This window comes from Abramis brama (assembly GCF_963993115.1).
Source record: "Abramis brama genome assembly, chromosome: 18".
NCBI classification, from domain to species: domain Eukaryota; kingdom Metazoa; phylum Chordata; class Actinopteri; order Cypriniformes; family Leuciscidae; genus Abramis; species Abramis brama.
In genome coordinates this window covers 32058165-32079932 of record NC_139980.1, presented here as the reverse complement: position 1 = coordinate 32079932, position 21768 = coordinate 32058165, and the positions used below count along the sequence as shown (strand labels likewise).

Below are 21768 nucleotides of genomic sequence, written 5' to 3'. Positions count from 1 at the left end.
CACACACACAAACCAAGATCTGCTGCGAGGAGACGCGGTTCTGATGCCTGTACCGAACTGTGATGGGCAACATCACGACTATGATGAGTAAAAACAGGCATGCTTGAGCATTCTGTCCTTTAGGGTCGCATCTTGTGACATCATGTTCCTGTTTTTGGTTCGTTTACATGTCTTTGGTCCGTGTTGCGATCATATTTCAGTCGAACCGCACCAGAGTTTGTTTGAAGCGGACCTAGACCCATCTTTTCAACATCTCGGTCTGCTTGTTTGGTGCACCAGGGTTCAGATGGCAGTGTTCACACTTATTCAAATGAACAGCACTAACAGAGCAGTCGCACCAGGGTTCGTTTTAATCGAACTAAATATGCCAAGTGTGAACACACCCTAACTCTCTGGGTTTTGTTAAGCTTTTTATGTGCCGTCATCATGTACTAGCACAAGCGCAAGGCAATAGGCTTCATGAATGGACCGATGAGCAAACACTGTGTGCAGGTAGTGCTCATGGGAGTTGTCGTGTCACATTACAATTAATTTATCATTTCAGATGCCTTTTGGCAATTAAATATACTGTATATATTTAAAATTCAACCTCCTAAAGTGGCTAGTGGGGAGTGACTGTGTTGTGTCATGTAATGTCAAGCCCTGGGTGTATTGTAATATGTTGAATATATTTGTAAGATTTGCATATTTTAGGCCCCTCATCTTTTTGAATGAGCAGCTGGAAGTAGTAAAGCATAGGCATGCCAGACCAAGATTTTGATTGTTTTTTTGGGGTTGTATATTATTAAAAGTCTCATATTATGTGTAAAAAAATGTTCGGGATATTATTGGTATACTATTTTGATTACATAATTAACTGTATCTAGCATTTAATTCAACTTAAACTCTTCTAGAGCTTCTCTCTATGCCGCTGTGTCACAGGAAAGACTAAGAACATCATTTAACACATTCATATAAATTTTACCAGTATTGGTGCAATAATCTTATTGTCCTTCTTTAAACATAATATTACCGTATCTGCAAAATCCAATACCGATCACCGTCTAATATGTATGTAATAATATATTAGTGCATGAACCAATTTCAATGCAAATGTAGTTATTAAATAAAACATATCTTATTCATTTAGTATTTTAGAGTATTACATTTTTAGAGTATTTTAAACTTGCAATTATCATGTTTTGCAGTTGAATGTGTTCTTCTCTTAGAATCTGATATACATGATTTATTTTGAGATTGTATGGACATATGGCATTTGTGCAGGTCTTAAAAAGTCTCAAATTTGATTTTAAAAACTCTGCAGAAACCTACATGTGCTGTGCGTCTTCCTTTGTGGAGTTTCACTTGATTCATTTTGTTTTTTTGCAGATGGTCCATATATTCGCCAGTGAAACGAATCATTTCCCCCCAATCAAAGCACTGTTTGAACTGGTGACGTCTGTTACTTTGAACATCTTCCAGCAAGGTATGCATGCTGGGAACAACCAGCTGCAGAGGGTGAAGGAAATCATGTGGTTTTGATGTCTTTACAGTCACTTCTTCCTGTTGTTTGCATGTATCTGTTTTTTTAAACCCGCAGTTCAGAAATGAGCATGTTTTTGAAACCGTTCTTGTTTTCTGAAAAGGTGTGGTGACTTTTGATCCTGTTATTCTGTTTGAGATTTTTACCCAATGAGTTTCTCACACACACACGCTCAATTCAAGGGCGTTTTCACACTAGAGTTTCTGATCTGGATCCGAATGCATTCAGTCCTGTTTACACCTGGTATTAATAGACATGTCGTGTGATCTGATTGATTGACAGGTGAGTAGGCGGTTCTTCACTGTTATCTGGGATGCATCAGAATGCATTGTGCAATGTGGTATCAATTATTAATAACCATAACACAATTAAGCCCCTGTTTACACCTGTTTCTTTCACTCACCATTTGTAGTTGGATCACCTGAGACAGATCTTAATACCAAATGTAAATGGGGTCCTTGACGTCAAAGCCGCTTTCCGAATCTCTTTTCAAGACCATTTGAAAATCCGCTGCTTGCCGTACTCTGTCCATGTGGCATCATACACTTAAGCTTTCATTGAAATGATCTTGTCTGCAGAAATTTGATTATATTATTAATCATGTTCTCATTTGAGAAATTTCTTTTTTACATTTCATCAGAATTATTGCACTTTCATGTAAGCAGAAATTAAGAGAACATCAAATCACATGCAGGATTTATGTTAACGTTTTATTATTAAAACAACAAAACATAAATTCCTATTCACTCAAAAACATATTTAGGCCTAAATTTAAGATTTATGTGTTTGAATTGCATGTAAACTTTCCATTTGTTTGGATTGTGTAAATAATCCAATAATAATTTTATGGTATATTCATTCAGTGTTCATGAACAAGATTTTTTTTTTTTTTTATCTTGTCAAAACACCAACTCGTTTGGGGAATGACATATAATGACAATTTCATTTTTGATGGTATCGAACTCTGGATCAACCAATGATAAGAAGTGTGAAAACAGCCTAAAATTGTCCAGCATGACTCCCTACTCTACACACACACACACACACACAGTTGTTATTTGCATGTGCCCTCTAGCGCACTAACCACGCTTGCATCCATCACTTCCTGTTTGTCACTCTCCACGTTCTTCTGTTTTAACCACATTGTTTCCAAATCAGCAGAAATGTGAGATAACACTCTTATCCCGCTCAGGTGACTTGGCCGAGAGGATCTGCCGTGGCCTGTGTGTTTGTTTGTTGTTTGTTTTCTGTGAAGGGGCGGGGTTTGGCGGGCTGGGCGGGGTCTGGGTTTGTGGGGGCGGGGTCTTGTTTGGAGTTTGGGAACAGCAAAGGGAGGGAAGTTTGGGACTGACTGCTACCTTGCTCTTTCGGGGTGGCCGTGGGAACCAAGCACTCACCAGCCGCGGCGGGCTAGTCGGGTGTATGAATTGAATTTACAGACAATGAAAACAAATAAAACACACACTAAAAAGAAAGAAAGTGTCATCACAGTAACAGGTGCCTCCTGGGTTCCCACTCCAAACCCACTGTTTCTTTTGTTTTTTAGGTTTCTTTACTTTCTCTCGTTACTTCTTTTTGTTTTCCTTCTTTGTTTCTCCCCTTCAGAACGGACTCATTGATCTGTCTTTTTTGTTTTTCCTCTTTTGTTTTATCGCAACTGCCTTCAAGTCGTTCATGTTCCCTCCTCTTTCTCTGCCCTATTTCTCTCACACGTGCGATTATTTCCGTCCAGTTGACTTTTCCTTTCCACATGACTGTTCGATCTGTTTTGTTGCTGTTTGTATATATTCTTATTATTATTATTATTTCTTAAGTTTCATCTTTATTATATTTTAGGGCCCAGGGATCATCCTGATATTGTTGATTCATTTATGCAACTCCAAGCTCAGGTGTGTTTTTGGTTTCTTATTTCATTCACTTTGGGTTTCTCTCTTCTCTTTCGCTGTCTCTTTCTTTCTCACTTTCTCTTCCTTTCCGTCCTGTGTCACGGTCTTTTCAGACCCTTGTTTTGCTCGGGCTCTGGAATTGACCTGAGGGGTTTTCCTATTGGATGATTGACAGCTCTCTCGTCCAATAGTCAGACAGAACTACAGAACCTCTGATCTCATTCGATCCAAAATCCTGCTCCTTGTAGCTGTATATTAAATGTCTCAACTTGGCTGTGATTGTGTTGCATCTCGCCACAATTTTTTATTTATTTTTTGCAGTGTAGGTGGATTAATATATTTAGATGAATTTTTTTAGATTCTGTATTATTTATAAGCCACTAATAAAATAAGTAAATAATAAAGATCTTCCTCTGTGCAGTGGCTTTATATCAATATAAAAGTATATTTTTTTGAGTGTCATCCACAAAAATGGAACTGAACGTTAACATGTTTTTAAATGTATATTTTAATAATAAAAATAAATATAAAGAATATATATATTGTGTATATATATTATGTATATTTTAATATGCATGTATATATATGTATGTGTATATAATATATATATATATATATATATATATATATATATATTACAATTTAAAATGACTGTTTTCTATTTAAATATATTTTATATATTAATGTAATATAAATATATATTATTACATTTCATTTTATGTTGAAATTGAAAATGGTTGCACTGCTTAATATTTTTGTGTGGAAACCATGATAAATTATTTCATGATCCTTTGATGAATAGAACAGCTTTTATAAAAAATATATATATTTTGTAACATTATAAATGTCTTTACTGTCACTTGATCAATTTAATGCATCCTTGCTGAATCAAAAAGTATTAATTTCTTTGTATTTCTTTGTATTTCTTTGAATTAAATCATGTAAATCATGTCATTTTGATAAAATATAACACAGTTGAAAGAGTCAAAATCCCACAAGCACCCACTACCCCCTTCCAGTGTCATTCCAGCCCTTAAACCGATGAAAGCCTAAATGAATTCATCTCAATTAATTGAATCAAATGAATTGGCTCCCACATTTATGTATTTGGTCCTCATGAAGTTCTCATGAGGTTTTCCCTCTCTCGGTTTCTCTCTCTGTGTCTTTCTCAAATATCCTCTCATCCTCAATGAGTTTCTTAATGCATCAGTTGTCTTTATCGTACATGTTATTTAGATTTCTGTTGCATTCAGTCCAACTGAGCAGAGAAAGTAGTGATTGAACAGATGTGAACAAAACAAGTGAAAAACGCTAAAGAGAGAAAAAAAATCATCATACCTTTAGTTTCTATTAAATTTCAGTATTTTAGTTTTTTTGCTGTTGATTTCTTACTTACCTGATCTGTTTGCATTAAATATGTACGTTTGGTTGATTTTCTAGAGCTAGACAGATATAGGGAGTGAGTGATGGGGATGGGGGGGTGGGCACATGAGTGGCACATGAGTGATTGACAGGGTTCCAGGGGCGGGGTTTGAGTCATGTGCTCTGTTCATTGGCTCTGTCTGATTCGTAGGCCCTCAAACGGAAGCCCGATTTATTCTTATCAGAGAGTCTTGACGTGAAAGCCGTGTTCCACTGTGGTAAGTCTGTTTCAAATGTAGAAAACACTGATGGATCCTTCTTCTTTGGTGTGTGTGAACGTCTGAGCCTCTGTAATGTTTAATACAGAGTCATTTCTCTAATGCCGCTGTGTTTTGGCCGTAGGAGTGCTGTCACTGAAATTCCCAGAAGCCCCAACAGTCAAATCTACCTGTCTTTTCTTTGTAAGTCAGAAGTTGTCGTAACAATCTGAAGGCCGATTCGCACCAAGAGCATAGGAATACACTGCTGGTCTAAAGTTTGGGATCATTTATTTGATGAAAAATGGTCAAAAGTCATATTGTGAAATATTACAATTTAAAAAACTGTTTTCTATTTGAATATATTTTTAAATGTAATTTATTCCTGTGATCAAAGCTGAATTTTCAGCATCTTTACTCCAGTCTTCAGTGTCACATGATCCTTCAGAAATCATTCTAATATGATGATTTGCTGCTCAATTATTATTGGCGCTGTTATTAATAATGGTTCTTATTATCAATGTTTTCTGATTATTCAGAATATTTTTGTGGAAACCATGATCATTTTTTTTCACAATGCTTTGTTGAATAGAAAGTATAGAAGAACAGCATTTATTTGAAATGGAAATCTTTTGTAACATTATAAATGTCTTTTACTGTCACTTTTGATCAATTTAATGCATCCTTGCTGAATAAAAGTGCATATATATATATATATATATATATATATATATATATATATATATATATATATAATGATATATAATAATGATAAATGTTTCTTGAGCAGCAAATCATCATATTGATTTCTGAAGGATCATGTGATACTGAAGACTGATGCTAAAAATTCAGCTTCGCTCACAGGAATAAATTACATATTACGATATATTCAACAGAAACCGATTATTTTAAATTGTATTTAAACCTTAAAAGTATATTAATTATTCCAAACTTTTGACCAGTAATGTATATTGTTTTGATTGAACGGCAAGATGCTCTGTGTGTATTGACCTTCAGTGTGTGTCTCTTTCCCTCCTGTGAAATACACCATCATAAATGTTAGCTGTGCGCAGTGTTGAATTGTTCCTTTATTTGCGTTGACTGCAGACTGAGCTAATACCGCACTGTGCTGACGTTCCTCCTGTGGGTCGGGTCGTGCAGGAAAACGGTAAACTCCTCCTATTGGCTGTTCTGGAGGTGAGCGCACAACTTTTCACCAGAGGTTCACAATATATGAAGGTTACTGTAAAATGAAGAGTCTGATCTGTTTTTTTTTTTTTTTTGCAGGCCATCGGTGGTCAGTCGTCCCGCAGTCTGATGGACCAGTTTGCAGAGGTGCTCTTCTGTCTGAACAAGCATTGCTTCGCTCTGCTGACGGTGTGGCTCAAAGAAGCTCTGCGCTCGCCAGGCTTCCCGTCCTCGCGTGTCTCTGATGAGCAGAAAGACACGTTCAGTCAACAAGTGCTCAGGTGAGATGAGTCCAAGTGTGCCATTTGATCATTCTGGAGGGCAAATACTATGGGATCAATATCCCTCTAAATGTATTGCGGCCACGGATCAAAAAATAATGTAAAATAATGCGCGATTTCTGAAATGCATAACTTAGTCACCTCTGATAACAGAACACTCTAAATTGTAATGTGGACTCATAGTCCAGGCGTTTTAGGAAAAAAGGGTGAACAAATTGCAACAGAAGTAAACTCAACTGATTTTGTATCCTCCATATGTCCTGAGTAAGGAAAAAAAAGCCCCGAAGAAACCCATTAGGGGAAAGTTCCGAAAAAGACAATTAATTAATAAAGGCTGGTTTAAAGTACTTCTTCCTGCCTCTATGTATTAATGCTCATGGGTAGCCTAAATGAGTTCCATTCAGACCTTAACATTAAGTATTTTACTGTTATTTGTCAACAAGACATTTTCACCTGGCTAGACCCAATGTTTAGATCTGTTGTGGCATTTATGCAAATTAGCACATCTGTAATAGATTATGCACCGTTTGTCCGTGTTAACAAACAATTAAAAAAAAACTTGTAATACATTTTTTGTTTGTCTTGATGTAAGTAATCAACTCAGTAATTTTCATGGTGATATCTAAAGGTTAAATTTTTTACCCTATTCATGTGAGAAAAATAATGAATAGGCGTATGAATAGACTATATTTGGGTCTTTCCCCTAATGGGATTCTTCGGGGCTTTTTTTTCCTTACTCAGGACATATTGAGGATACAAAATCAGTTGAGTTTGATTCTGTTGCAATTTGTTCACGGTTGACCCCCATTTTGGCTTAAAATGCCTGGACTGTCATGCATTTTCTGTAAAGCTGCTTTGAAACGATGTGTATTGTGAAAAGCGCTATACAAATAAATGTGAATTGAACTGAATTCAAAGAGGTTTGAGGTCGGTAAGATCTTTAAATGTTTTGTAAAAGAAGTCTTCATGCGCACATCCTCAGAAAACCCAGTATCGTCATCTGAGAATAAATGAATTCATTTATTTTCTTCATATCCTCTCAGGGAGCGAGTGAACAAGCGGCGAGTGAAGGACATCGTGAAGGAGTTCACCCTGGTGTGCCGTGGCCTTCACGGAACCGAGTACGCCGCAGATTACTGAGACACGGTGCGAGGAAACCCAAAATGTACAATTCCCAGAAGCCCTCACTGCGACATGAATGATACTGACAGTCTGAGAGTCGGGATCTTCCTCCAACTCGTCCTTCTCGCTCTCTCTCTCTCTCTTTCAACCACTCTCCCATTGGATTTTGGGGTCTCCGTAGGGCGATCCGAACAGTCGACATCTCCGCTCCCCGCATCTCACGGCATGTTCGCTGGAAACCGTTCTTTGACTCCCTCACGTTCGATCTTCCGTGGCTCTTGGGCTGTTTTCCTTGTGATAATTTGCATCCGTTTGAACTAAGAAATAGTGTTAGGTAAATGTTTTTTATTTTTTATTTTGGAGAAATAAAAAGCATATATATATATATACACACACACATATATATTAAAATATATATATATAAATGCACATAATAATCTAGTGAACCGTGGGGTGACGAGTCCGTGTGCTGCTAACAGAGAGAGGGACCAATACAGACTTGTTTTTTCTCTGTGGCTTTATATCTATCCTCTATATCTGTCTGTCTAACCCCTCACACTCAATTCTGCCAAAATGTTGTGGACGTTTTTTAATAAAATGATGATTGTTTTTTATATATATATATATGCATATGTGTGTATATATATATATATATAAAAATAAGGTCAGCAGCATATTTGGGGACTAGTTAAGACTGGGTGTTACACGAAGAGAAAGAGAGATCCGCAAAGATGATAGTTCACTCAAAAAATTTACTTACCCACCCTAATGTTGTTCCAAACTAGTATGATTTCTTTCTTTAAAAATTCTCCTTTTGTGTTTGATTGAAGAAATAAAGTCAAACAGGTTTGAAATGACACAAAGGTGCATAAATTATGACAGAATTTAAATTTTTTGGGTGAACTGTCCCTTTAAATTTGGTTGGTACATGCACACAAATCGAGTGCACTCAAGTACTTTAACAGGTACTGCTTGTCTCTCTCTCTCTTTCTCGTTTCGCCCGGCTGCTGCTTGCCGACATGTAGCATGTGTGTTGCGTTACATACGGGCCCAGAATGTGTCATAATCAGTGGATGAGGGCTGATTGTTCTATTGTGTTCGTTTACTAGTGAGTCACAGAGTGAGAACAAAGGGAGAGACAGAGGAGTCAAATGTACATTAGTTTTTTTTGTACCTTGTTTTAATTTATTAAATACATCTGAGATGGCAGCACTGGGTTCTGTGGTCTGTGTGTGTGAGTGAAGGTGTGAATGCTCATCGCAAGAAGACAAAACCAAATCACAGGCTCTTCAGGTGAGTTCATTTTTATATATATATTTTTTACCCCAGTGAATATTTATTGAAAGGTGTTTATTTTTGAGAGTCAGTTGCTTTATGTACTCAAACCTTAAAAAAAAAAAAGATTTACACCATTATTATTGTGGTGTTTTTAATGTGCTTTAAGTCAACCCATGTGCAAATTCATAAGTCGACACCATTGCTGAGTATTTTCTCCTTAAAACTGCAGTGAACTAAAGACAGTCTCAAAAACACGGTTTGAAATCGCTGGTGTTTCTGACGTCACAAACTACCTTGTAACCAATCACGTCAACATGCCAGCGGGCTTTTGCATATCATTAACGGCGAACTAGCAGGGAAGTCTGGAGAGATGCCAGTTTATCCCAGTATAATTTTCTGTTGATATGAAAAATCGGGTAGATTTAGCAATATAGCGCGTGTATGATGTATATATTAAGATGTTATGATGAACTATATGCCTTTCTCCACTGACGTTCAAAGCGTTTCTGATGATTGTTAAAAAGGCAGACTGAGATGGCGAATGGGAACATAATTTTTTGTAGCATTATCAATACATTATTAGCTGTTTGATAACATAGTCAAGCAAAAGGCTAATCATATTCATTACCATTATGTGTCCAACGCTGTAAAGAGTGATAGCCTACCATTGTGCAGCGTTTACCTCAGTAAATGGAGGCGGGACTAATATAAGAGCATATTCATGAATCGGCATATACTAAATGAAGAAAGGGTGTAGAGTTGCATTCAATCTATTTTGAGCCATGAAGAATTTTCAAAAGAAAAAAACGTAAATGTCATTTTGGTGATCAAAGATGAGTTTTAAGGGATAGAAGGGGACTTTAACAAATGTTGATCTTTTATGACAACATCACGCCCCAATACAGACTAAATAGGATACATTGAACTATTGGAACTTAAATTTAAACGAAATTATAGGCTTTTCTGCTAAACAAGCTATTCAAGAAACAACCATTTAAACCAAACCTATTACGTACAAAATGGCAGTGAACTAAACTGATGACTGTGCCGTTTTTATTTGATGACAGGGAGTTGATGGCCCTTCACATCAAGGACTGTAACGATAAATATGTATTGTTTTAAAAATCGTTATAAATGTAGGCTAATAGAATATCAGGGTCCACGTCACAACTATGACGATAACTGCATATAATAAAAAACTGAATGTGATCGTCCTCTGGTGTGGAAGAGCTGAGATCGTGTTGTGAATGAATAGCCTTTACTGCAATTCTTCATATTGACCAACAGATGTCTCTACAGTTTTGGAGAAATATCAAGAGATTTTCACGATAAGGACCATAAACAGATTTGCTTTATTTACTATACATGACCTTGGAATCTTCAAAGGCGTCAACTTGAGAGAAAAAAATGCAGCCATTTCCAGTTTAATAAGGTGATTTCAGACATTCTATCAAACATGCATTATTTAAGTGTTAAACTGCATTGTTTCGGTAAGATAACATAATATATGCCTTTTTAAATATAGGTGGAGATATTATTATTACTTTGTGTAGGCTATGGAAAATGCATTACTTTGAAAGGGAAAACTCAGTGGTGAAGGAGACATATGCAAAATGATTTACAAATGGCATCCGCTTTGTAAAATGGCCTTCATAAGTTGGTAACACTTTATCAAAAAGGTCCAGAGAAGCTCAACACTCAGACTGTGAAGCACAGCGGTGGATCAGTGATGGCTTGAGCTGTAATATTCCCGACTGTGTTTGATGGACTTGCCACTGCCAAGAACTACAGAACCGTTCTGGAGGACCGTGTGCTTCTAATGCTTCAAACATTGTACTTTGAAGGAGGTGTCGTGTTTCAGCATGATAATACACCAATACACACAGAAAGACTGGTGACAGAATGGTGTGATGAACATGAAAGTGAAGTTGAACATCTCACATGACCTGCACACTCACCAGATCTACATATGTTTGAGGTATTTTGGAGGAGCGAGTCTGAAAACGCTTTCACATAGTGACCCGGACACTGTTCTGGAAGAGGAACGGCTCAGACTCCCTCTGGACACTGTGAAGGACTTGTATCTGTCATTCCCGAGATGAATCGATGCTCTACTGGCCACAAAAGGAGGCTGTGCAACATTAATAAATGATTGTGGTCTAAAAACAGGCGTTTCATTTTCAGTGTCCAACCCCTGTAGGTCGTAGGTTAATTTCCTCGCCTTGCTTATTTGTGCATAATTTGGTATTTTCTGTGTTTGCAATCGTTTATCATTGTGTAAAGTAATACATTTTTACAGTGCATTAATACAGTGACCTACTGACAACATTAAAGACCGTATAAAGCTTGATTCACCTGCACTCAAAAAAATAAGCTGTTGAACGTACTTAATTAAATTAAGGAAAGCTTTTCCACGAAATTGAATTACATTTTTCCAACAAAATCGAATTAGTTTGAAATAATTTGTTGTAATCTTGTTGTATGAATTTAAATTAATTTAGTCATTCCTGCTAGATAAAGTTTTGTCAGGTTAACTACATTTAGTTTTTGTCCTGCCTTAAATCACCAACATTATAATTTGAGCTAATTTGACTCAATGGTCACTTCTAATGATAGACACTGCTAGTGTTCAATTGAATTAAAACCACTTTTTACATAGTAATATAATATTAAATATTACTTGTGCAAGTCTGCGTGTGAGATTTACACATAGTGTATACAGAGTGCCCACAGCCTGAATGCTTAATGCACTTATAGTGTAATACTGAGCCCACAGCCTAAACACAGTCGCCACTCTTCTGCATAATGGTAACCAAAAATTCAAAAACATTACAGAAAGTCCTCTAAGTTTCTAACATAACTGAACATTAAACACTAACATTAACTAACAACATCTTTCCATTTACTGAAAAACACATAAAATAACACTTTTTCCCTAAATTTACCCTCTTAATGCAGTCCCTTGCAAAGCATGCTGGGAACTACAGATCCACTGCCCAGTTAGATGTCAACAACAATGATTCATGTAGTTTTCATGTAGAACACAATTAAATTAAGTTGTGACAATATTAAACAATCGTGTTACTTTTGCTCATTTTAATTAATTATTTTAACAAGAGGCCAAAATTCATTTTTTGAGTGACATCCGGTTAAGACGAACGAAAAATATTCATGTTCACTCAATTAAAAAAAATTTGGTAAACCAAATTTTTTAAAAATTACATTGATTACATTTAATGAAATTAAGCTGGAATCATTTCTATGAAGGGTTGTGTCGTATATGCTCATTTTAATTAATGAAATTGAACAAAGAGCTAAAATATTTTTTTTGTATGTCTGGTTTGTGATGCACTGGATGGGTTTAATCTAATTAGTTGATTAGTTTTGATTTCTTTTTATTCTTTTGCTGCTGCTGTTGTTATTATTATTTTATATAAATACTTTATTTATATATACTACAGTATTTTGACAGTCATGCTGATGAATTTTCCTTGAATTGAACTGAATCTTTAGCAGTGAGCATAAATTCAGGGACTTTGGGACCAGGGGGAATTCTCCCCCTCTCTCTCTCTCTCTCTCTCTCTCTCTCTCTCTCTCTCTCTCTCTCTGGTCTTCTTCCTCAGACTCTCTCCTGTGTCTCCAGACTGAAGTCATGGAATCAGACATCTCTTCATGTCCTGCAGTCTGATCCTCTCAGGAATCATCGGATCTGATGGGACATTTAAGGATGTTTTTCCCTGATGTCTCATATTCACTGCTGTTGTTGGGAATCTCGTGTCTGACTGGCTTCACTAAGACTTCACAGGAGTTCTCAGGTATCACCATCATCACGCACCATCACCATCCTACAATAAGTGTGCGTATTTACACTTTATGATAGGACTATATGTATATTATCCCTTTAAATTTGAATAAATTCACACGCGTTTAGTTGAAAATCTCAGGGTTGTGTTTTGAAAACTTTCCAGCTTTATTTCTTTCGTTTCATGCATTTTTGAGATGTCGATTACTTCATCCTCGTGTAAATAAGTGAAACAGAGTGTAATTTAAATTCTTTCGCGGGAACTTCCGTGACCCACGCGATCAAAGAGAACCTGCACGTGCGCGCGCGCGCTCATAGGGTTACACTGTTACATGTCATCTTAATATACAGTTCATAAGTCTTTATAGTAAATTGTAGATTTGATAATTTAATAGATTTTTTTTATTATAAATTTGAGTTATCGAGTTGGAATTTGAGTGAAGAGTTGAAATGATCAACATGAATTTAGAAAGTCTTTTGAGCACCACTGTATATTATTATCTACAGTATTCATATAGCGATCCTGTGTGAGATAAATACATGAAGCATTGATTTCACGAACTCTGTTGTTCATGTTTAGACTGTTACGTGTCTTTCAAAGTGTTATGAAGGTTTGATGAAGATACACAAACAGTTTACTTGAGGTTTATGAAGGTTGTGTGTTTGGCTTGTGAAGAAATAAAGGACACAGATGTGAATTGATCAGAAACAGCTGTGATGGGGCAGATCTCAGTGTGTGGTGGGATTCTGTTTTTAATAGAATTTTGTTTCCATTTCTCTTCTTAATTTACTCAAATGTACACAGCTTTGCTTCGGATTAACATCAGAGTATCACACCTGAACTTTCGTTGGTAGTCAGGTTTATTTGTATAGTGCTTTACATAATACGAACTGATTCAAAGCAGCTCCATAGAAGACAGAAGAAGCCTTAATGGGTGAATTACACGAAGAACTAAGATCATGTCAGGATATATGTATTAAAATATTCAAAATATATAAAATAATTGAAAATATTTTTTTTTCACATTGCAGTAATTATGCTGCAATGCTGAAATAGTCTTATATATATATATATATATATATATATATATATATATATATATATAAATGAAGCCTCTTTTTACACTGCAACATTATTGCTGAAATGAGAAAAAAATATTTAAAATACATCATGGTAATATTTGTTGTACTTTAATTGCCTTTCATTTCTGATTCATTCATAATAAAGTAACGGGACTCATCAGTGAGAAAGATGAGAATTACAGGCTATAGGCTTCTTATGTTGAAGTAAAATATAATTGTTTTGAAATATGACCAGGACGTGTTTTTGTGGGATTCTGCAACAGTCGAGCTGTCCTGTCAAAGAACAGGCGCTCAACAGAATATCATTGGTTAGTTGTGGCTCTGTTGGGTCACACAGGACCGGTCCTGTGACTCTGACTCTGAAAGACTCTCACACACTCTGGAATGTTTGTTTGATTGACAGGTGCTTGAAAAGGGTGACAGAAGTTGTTGATGGACACAGAGCTTCCGTTGCCGAGCAACAGGCCTGTACATCTGTCCTACAGGAACCTCATGCCTTTGTGTGTGTGTGTATGCTGTGTTTCATCTTGGTTAATTAGCTTCACACACACACTTAGATTCATTGTGTGTGTGTTCACTACACAGTGAAAGTAGGCATAAAGCTGTGGGAGGGGCTTATTGAGGCGCTGAATGGGATGTGGGGCTGTTAAAAGGTCAGCAGGTCAACTGAGGTCAAACCGTTTGATGATCCCAATACACCATCAAGACTGTGGTACTGTCATTCATGTGCTTCAGTCGCAAAGCCCTTATGAAATGACATTTAAAGGTGCACTTAACTTCAGGCTTTGCTGAAAGGAATGAGGAGCATTTTTGATAAACGCGTTTAAAATGAGATGAAGACTCAAGAAAAGTTATTTTATTCTTCATAAAAGCATTTTTTTAAGTGAAATTTAGCATTGAGCAGGAAATGATGTCGTGTGGGACTTGATTTGATCTTTCTGGATTTGATTGGCTCGTTATTTTTGGCTGTGATATTATTGGTTAATGTTTTTGTTCCCCATCAGTGTGTCTTTGATTATATTATTAACCATATAAACTACTGTTCAAAAGGTTTGATAAGATTTTAATGTTTTTTTTTTTTTCAGTCTCTTCTGCTCACCAAGCCTGCAGTTATTTGATAATACAGTAAAAAGCGTAATATTGTGAAATATTATTGCAATGTAAATATATTGTAAACTGTAATTTATTCCTGTGATCAAAGCTGAATTTTCAGCATCATTACTCCAGTCTTCAGTGTCACATGATCCTTCAGAAATCATATAATATGATGATTTGCTGCACAAAAAAACATTTCTGATTATTATCAGTTGAAAACAGTTTTCAGAAATCTTTTTAATGCATCTTTGCTGTATAAAAGTATTAATTTCTATCCATATTAAAATCTTAATGATCCCAAACTTTTGAAGTCTATTATATATAATAACGTGCACTGAGTACACAAATTAAGAAAGTAATTTTGTTTCCAGGTTTAAAGTGCATATATATATATATATATATATATATATATTATTTTTTTTTTATTTTTTATTTTTTTTTTTTTTTATTATTATTATTTATTTATTTCAGTCAAAAGCAATACGTTTATCTATTGCCGGACGTTTTTTTCTTTATACATTTGTCTGTTACCAAACGCTCACAACTCTGGTCACATTACGAGTCTAATCTCACTCCATCTCTCCGTCCCGTTTCTGCCAAGAAGGAAAAATCTCCCTGTCGGAAGAAAGTAAATGCTTAATTGTCTTAAATCAGAGAGTTTAGCTGAGGTGAGAGTCGCTCTAATAACCTTTATACTCCAGAGAGCCAAGAGGTTAGAGGTGTGTGTGTGTGTGTGTGTGTGTGTGTGTGTGTTCTGGTGGACTTTGTTCCGGAGGTGGAACTTGAAACCACTGCCTTCTGTTTGTAGAAAAGACCCCCTTCCCCAAACACCAAGACCCTTTTTCCAGCAGGGCTCTATCTCTCTCACACACACACACACACACACACACACACACACACACACACACACACACACACACACACACACACACACACACTCCTTCTCACTCTCACTCTCACACTCTCTCTCTCTCTCTCTCTCTCTCTCTCTCACACACACACACACACACACACACACACACACACACTTTCTCACTCTCACACACACTCTCTCTCACACACACACACACACACACACACACACACACACACACACACACACACTATCTCTTTCTCTCTCTCTCTCTCTCTCTCTCTCTCTCTCTCACACACTCTCTCTCTCACACACACACACACACACACACACACACACACACAGCGTCAGGCAAGTTGTGTTCGAGCAGATCCTGTGGTTGGGTTGTTATGTCTATGTCAAAACGCTGTCTGTGAGCTGTGATGTGTGTGTGTGTGTGTGTCTGTGTGTGTGTCTGTGTATGTGTCATATCAGCACCTCAAAGCCCTCAGGAGAAAAAAAATGGAAACATATAAGACATGTGTTGATGTGTAGAGTACAGTATTTCCCTACAATGTATTGCAGCTCAGATCAATTGATTTTGGAAGAATATTGGAAGCTCATATTTCTAACAAAGGAAAGGATAGATGGATGCGTGTCAGTGGGAGAAAACAAGCAGAAAGAGAGAGACTGGAGAAGGTCTCCTTCACAGCAGAACAAGAGGCTTTTGTTTTGTTGATCACATCCTGATCCCTTAAAACGCTCTCGCTCACTTTCTTTCTCACTCAGAAATAAGTAGTCATACAAATATTTTCTCACTTTATTGCATTTATATTTTGTTTTCTGCGACCACTTTGGTTTATGATTCACCTGCACCTAAAACTGCTCATTTAAAAATGTAACTTTATTGTACATTTTCAGTCAGTATTTTCTCTTAAATTCTATTTCATTTCTGTTTTTTTGCTTTTTATTTGTTTTAGTTCATGAAAATATAAAGTTTTTTACTTTTATTTTTCCTCATATTAACCCTGTAAAGCCTGACATATGAAATAATAGTCAGAAAAATCTTTATTTTTATTTTTATGGAATGGTTTATTTTTAACGTTTAAACAAAGTATTTAAAAAAATGCATATGAAAATGCATAAAAATGCTTTTTGTTAAGTATCATATTTGGTGCATCAGACTTTTATGGCTCATATGATATATGATATAGTGAGAATATGTAGCTCATACTCTGAATTTTATTCAGAGGAGCAAACTGAGCAAAAATATGCAATATTTTTTATATTTATTAAGCTAAAATGTAAGATGAAATTCTGATAGCCTGTAATGTCAAATCAAATCAAATGGGGATATTTTGGGGATATTTAATTTTATTCTATCAATCAATAAATTCCACTAGAAACAAACTTTGTTGTATTATTTTATTTTAATACTGTGAAGCTGCTTTGATACAATCTGTATTGTGAAAAGCGCTATACAAATATACTTGATTTGATGATTGAGACATGAGCAAATGCACTTTCCTCAAAAGCCTGATGATCATATTTGATACTTGCATTTTAACATGATTTTCTATAGAATGATGCATGGATAGTCAAGTAAACCTGCGTTGCTTCAGTCCAGTACGTGTTCATCTTGAATTATATTATTCTCACATTTACTTTATAAAAGTCAGGAAAAATTTCACAGCAAAAAAGACACGTGGACCCAGACCTGAAGCAGGACGTTCTTACAATTCTACTAAAAGGCATTTTTACTTGCTAAAAAGTATCAACTATCAACCAGACGACAGAAGGGATTGTGTGCAGCCGGTTCGATCATGTTGATCATTTAGAGGCCTTAGAAATGTGTGTGCCAATGATGATACACAAGGTTTTATAGGGTTAATAGTTTTCATTTACGATACTAAACCTTCTCCTGCATACGGAGACACATTTTCCAATTCACACTTACAGATCTTTCTCTCCAGTCCAACCAGACCATTAAATGACACTTGGCTGCAAAAATAGCTTGTTCAAAAATCATCATAGTTATGGCATCACAAGTGTAAAAGAAAATGTGTGCTGCTAAAAATAGTGCAGGAACAACATGCTTTTCTGGAGTCAGATGAGACATTTAGAGAATGTTTTATGTGAACGCAAATGTACAAAAATACAAATTCTGCTGGAAGATTCTTCAAAATTTCTCTTACAGCATACAAGGGCGAATAAATAACGACGAGATTTTTTAATAATTTTGATTAAAGCTGAGATCTAAGCTCCTTCAGCTGATCTGTGTGTGTAATTCATTAGCAGCCTCTAATCTCTATTGTTGTGCCATTTTGACACTCTCTCTGCACACACACACACACACACACACACACACGCGTTTCCTGAGGTTGAGCATCAGAGGTCACGTCAGGTCATCCCGAGGTTAATGACAGCTTTTAGAATAGATCATCTCATGTTGAGCTTTGATGCGACCACTGTCCATTTATTGAAGCAGTAATTTGCCCTTCAGCGTTCGGCATGTGATGTAGGGTGTGTGTGTGTGTGTGTGTGTGTGTGTGTGGTTCCTGTTGGCTGGAGATGTTTTCCAAACAGCTGCGTTCAGGTTTTGAGGGAATTCCTCCTCAGTCTCTCCTCTCTCATGTTAAACTGGGCTCTATAATTTTCCATAAATATCCCGGTGGCAGTAGAGCCGCTTTAGTGCCGCTCCAGCGAGTCACGCTAAACTCTCTCTGAGGACTAAAGACGATTAGTTGCACCAGTTCGGCTCTTGTCACATTATACCCATGTGTTAATTCATCTCTTTTTTTCACTCCTTATTTGATCAGGAGACAGTTTTACTTGCGATTGAATTAAAAACGCAAGAGATGATGGACAGCACTCGCTGAATTAAACATGCAACGTTGCAGAGGTCATATCACAAAGTTTTGACATACTACTGTTTGAAACTCATCACCATTACGTACTGCATAGTGTTTTGCATACATTTTGTTTTTAAATAAATAAATATGCAAACTGTATAATTAAAAAAAAACATTTTCAAATAAAATTCAGTTTCTCCCCAAAGGATTATGTTTTATGTTTAGATCCCGCCCTGTTATGTCGCATTCTATCATCATTTATTTATTATTTACTTAAGCTCAATAAATCCTTCTCTTGATGTAATGCAAAAAAATGTCAAAAATGCACCACATTTGAAGATTCTGTCGTTCTCGCTCTTTATGAACAGTGTCTGTGTGTGTGGATGCTGATGAAGGTTTTTGGATTCTTGTTTCCACTCCTGTTGAATGTCAAATGTTCAGAAAATGAGAGGATGCAGGACATACACACACACTCACACTCACACTCACACTCACACTCACACTCACACTCACACTCACACTCACACACACACACACACACACACACACATACACACACACAGAGACACATCACAGACACACAGATGAAATACACACACACACACATCACAGACACACACACACACTCGTGCACACATACACACACAGACACATAATCACATACACACACACTTACACACACAGAGACACATCACAGATGAAATACACACACACACACGCACTCGTGCACACATACACACACTCACACACACAGACACACACACACATAATCACATACACACACACTTACACACACAGAGACACATCACAGACACACAGATGAAATACACACACACACACACACACACACACACACACACACACACACAGCTCACCTTTCCCAAATAAACAGAACGCCAAACAGGCCGACTGCTGGATTGTGCGTGTGTGTGCATGCGTCAGTGTGTTTATTGTGTTTTGCTTCACGTTACTCTGCAGACTTGTGGAATTCACCCGTCATCTCTCTCCACCAATCACAGCGCAGCATCATTTAAACAGAGGAAAACTCCAGCACAACTAACACACACACACACACACACACGGCCTGTTTTCTCTCTCTGTCTTTTCCACTCTGTTTCGAATTGACCATCTCTCCTCCGGTGTCTGTGTTTTAGGGCACTAGGAGGGCAGTAAATGACCCCCTCTCACATCACATGACTGAGCACATGACATGTCACGTCCACTCTCTCCACTTCGTCCTCTTTGGTCTGTGTTCGGAATAGCTATATAGATAGAACTATATAGATAGTGTGCATCATGCTAAACATTTCAAACAGTAGAAATACAAGTTTTTTACTTCATTGAGTGGCCTTTTAATAGTGCTGATTGAAACACACACTTTTCTACACTGATATATGTTTATCTGTTTGTATTGTTTTCATTTTTCAGAGGAATCATAATAGAGTTCATTAGTTCCCACTCCCAAAAGTACTTTTTCCATTAGTTTTTCTAATGGAAAGTCTTCAAAAAAAGCGCTATAAGCCATGAACCAAGCCAATCAGCTACGAGATAAATCACAGCACTGCAAACTTTGATTTGAAGCAAAAAAGTATTTGAAAATCAAAGGTACAAAACTGTGAACTTAACGGCTTTAGTGAGGGAAAGAACTACAATCCCATGAAGCATTGCAAACAGCATAATCGAATTAAAAACGATGGCGAAACAAAACTACTAATTTACAAATGTTGTACCAATCTTAACCAGATCTTTTGGCATGTGTTGCTTGTTTTCGACTCTGATTGGTGGAATTTTCTGTACGGCATCTTGGGAAATGTAGTTTTTCACCACAAATTCTGCTGTTAAACTCTGCTGAAATAACACAGGCTGACGGCTTCAACAGAAGCAAATGCTATCGATTAACAACCTCGTAGCTCACAGTAGGTCTGTCTTTAAAGGTTTATAAGTTGCTGTTTAAAATCAATTTCCCTATGGAGAAAATGAATTGATACTTCCGGAGCCCGACTGTTGCACTCGTCCCTGCAGCGCTGGCTCTTTCCGTCTGTTTTGACCTGGTTTTATTCTTGTCTTCTGTTTATCGTATGTTGTGTTCAGGTAAACCTGCACCTGAGCTGCTTTAAAGCGCTTTATATTGGTGTGATCAGTGGCCTGGAGGCCGCTCTCTGATTGGAGATCCCACACAGGTGTTGTCTGTCATTTGAGCCGTGATTGGTGAAAGGAGCTGTCAATCAGCGGCTGGAATGTTGGCTTCTTTCCGAGAACAATAGCAGGAGGGATTGTGTTCGGAAAGCCTAAAGCCCTCCGAGGAATCCCGAGTGGATTGTACAGAATTCCTTTCATGAGCAGGAGAACAGGCCTTCTGTATTACACCACTCTTTCAGCATTATTATTTCATAATTTTTTCATCAGTAGGAATGCATTTGAGTGTCTTTGTTATTTTTGCTATTTATCTGAGGCTGACTGCAACACATTAAATCATGGTGACTATACTTCTACTTTGCATTTCTTTTAAATATATAATTGATTGCTATTAGTTTATTATATATTATAATAAAAAGGCATGCAGTAACCAGGAAACTCCCATTGGGAAAGGGAATCCTAACGAAAAGCTCTCACCATGTGTTATAAATAGTATTTTATTATTTGATGTGAATGTTATCATTAACATGATATCGTGACAATGTCAGATTTGAAAGAAAATTCAGTCTTCAACTTTTTCATGTTAAAGTCAGCATGAAACGGAAGTTGCGAGCCTTTTCTTCCCTATTGTGACGTATATCCGAGTGAAACGGCTCCTCGAAGTAAAAAAAAAGAAAAATAGTGCGGTACTTGATTTTGTCCATCAGAAACTGATTGAATTGTTGAATGGCTGTGGCTTGCTATTGGTCCATCTCATGTGATTGACAGATTGCCCCACCCTCATGCCAGTAAACGCGCCATCAGAGAAGAGAAAAAATTCCATAAAAATATTCATCAATATTCCATAAAAAAGACTTTAAGCTCACATTTGTGACTAGCGTCTTTCATTGAGATGAACACAATGAATTTTAGGAATAAAATTCCTGCAGTCACTCTCTCTGTGTCTTCCTCTCTGATGAATGACAAGCTTTGAATAGTTAAATGTGTGTTTCCTGATGTCATAAGCCCCGCCCCCTGAGTTCTGTGGTGTTGTAACTGTAACTGTGTCTAAATGCAGTGACCGTGACAAATG

At 36.8% G+C, this 21768-nt stretch overlaps 2 protein-coding genes across 3 annotated transcripts in view; both read left to right on the top strand.

Annotated features, from left to right (window-relative positions):
• ipo13b (importin 13b) overlaps positions 1 to 8827 on the top strand; it is a 43739-nt gene extending 34912 nt beyond the window's left edge. Inside the window, exons 15-21 of one of the 2 annotated variants that reach the window (XM_084092108.1) lie at positions 1369 to 1465; positions 3359 to 3411; positions 4982 to 5048; positions 5173 to 5231; positions 6135 to 6224; positions 6315 to 6496; positions 7540 to 8827. In XM_084092108.1, coding sequence (XP_083948234.1) covers positions 1369 to 1465; positions 3359 to 3411; positions 4982 to 5048; positions 5173 to 5231; positions 6135 to 6224; positions 6315 to 6496; positions 7540 to 7636 — 645 coding nt within the window. In that variant the 3' untranslated portion in view covers positions 7637 to 8827. Of the gene's footprint in view, positions 1 to 1368; positions 1466 to 3358; positions 3412 to 4981; positions 5049 to 5172; positions 5232 to 6134; positions 6225 to 6314; positions 6497 to 7539 lie in introns of those variants that run through there. The other variant, XR_014603484.1, reaches the window with a different exon arrangement.
• A 3715-nt stretch (positions 8828 to 12542) lies between these two features.
• Positions 12543 to 21768, top strand: part of eva1aa (eva-1 homolog A, regulator of programmed cell death a) — a 48189-nt gene continuing 38963 nt past the window's right edge. The window contains exon 1 of the mRNA XM_084091875.1: positions 12543 to 12711. Coding sequence (XP_083948001.1) covers positions 12609 to 12711 — 103 coding nt within the window. The 5' untranslated portion in view covers positions 12543 to 12608. The remainder of the gene's footprint in view (positions 12712 to 21768) is intronic.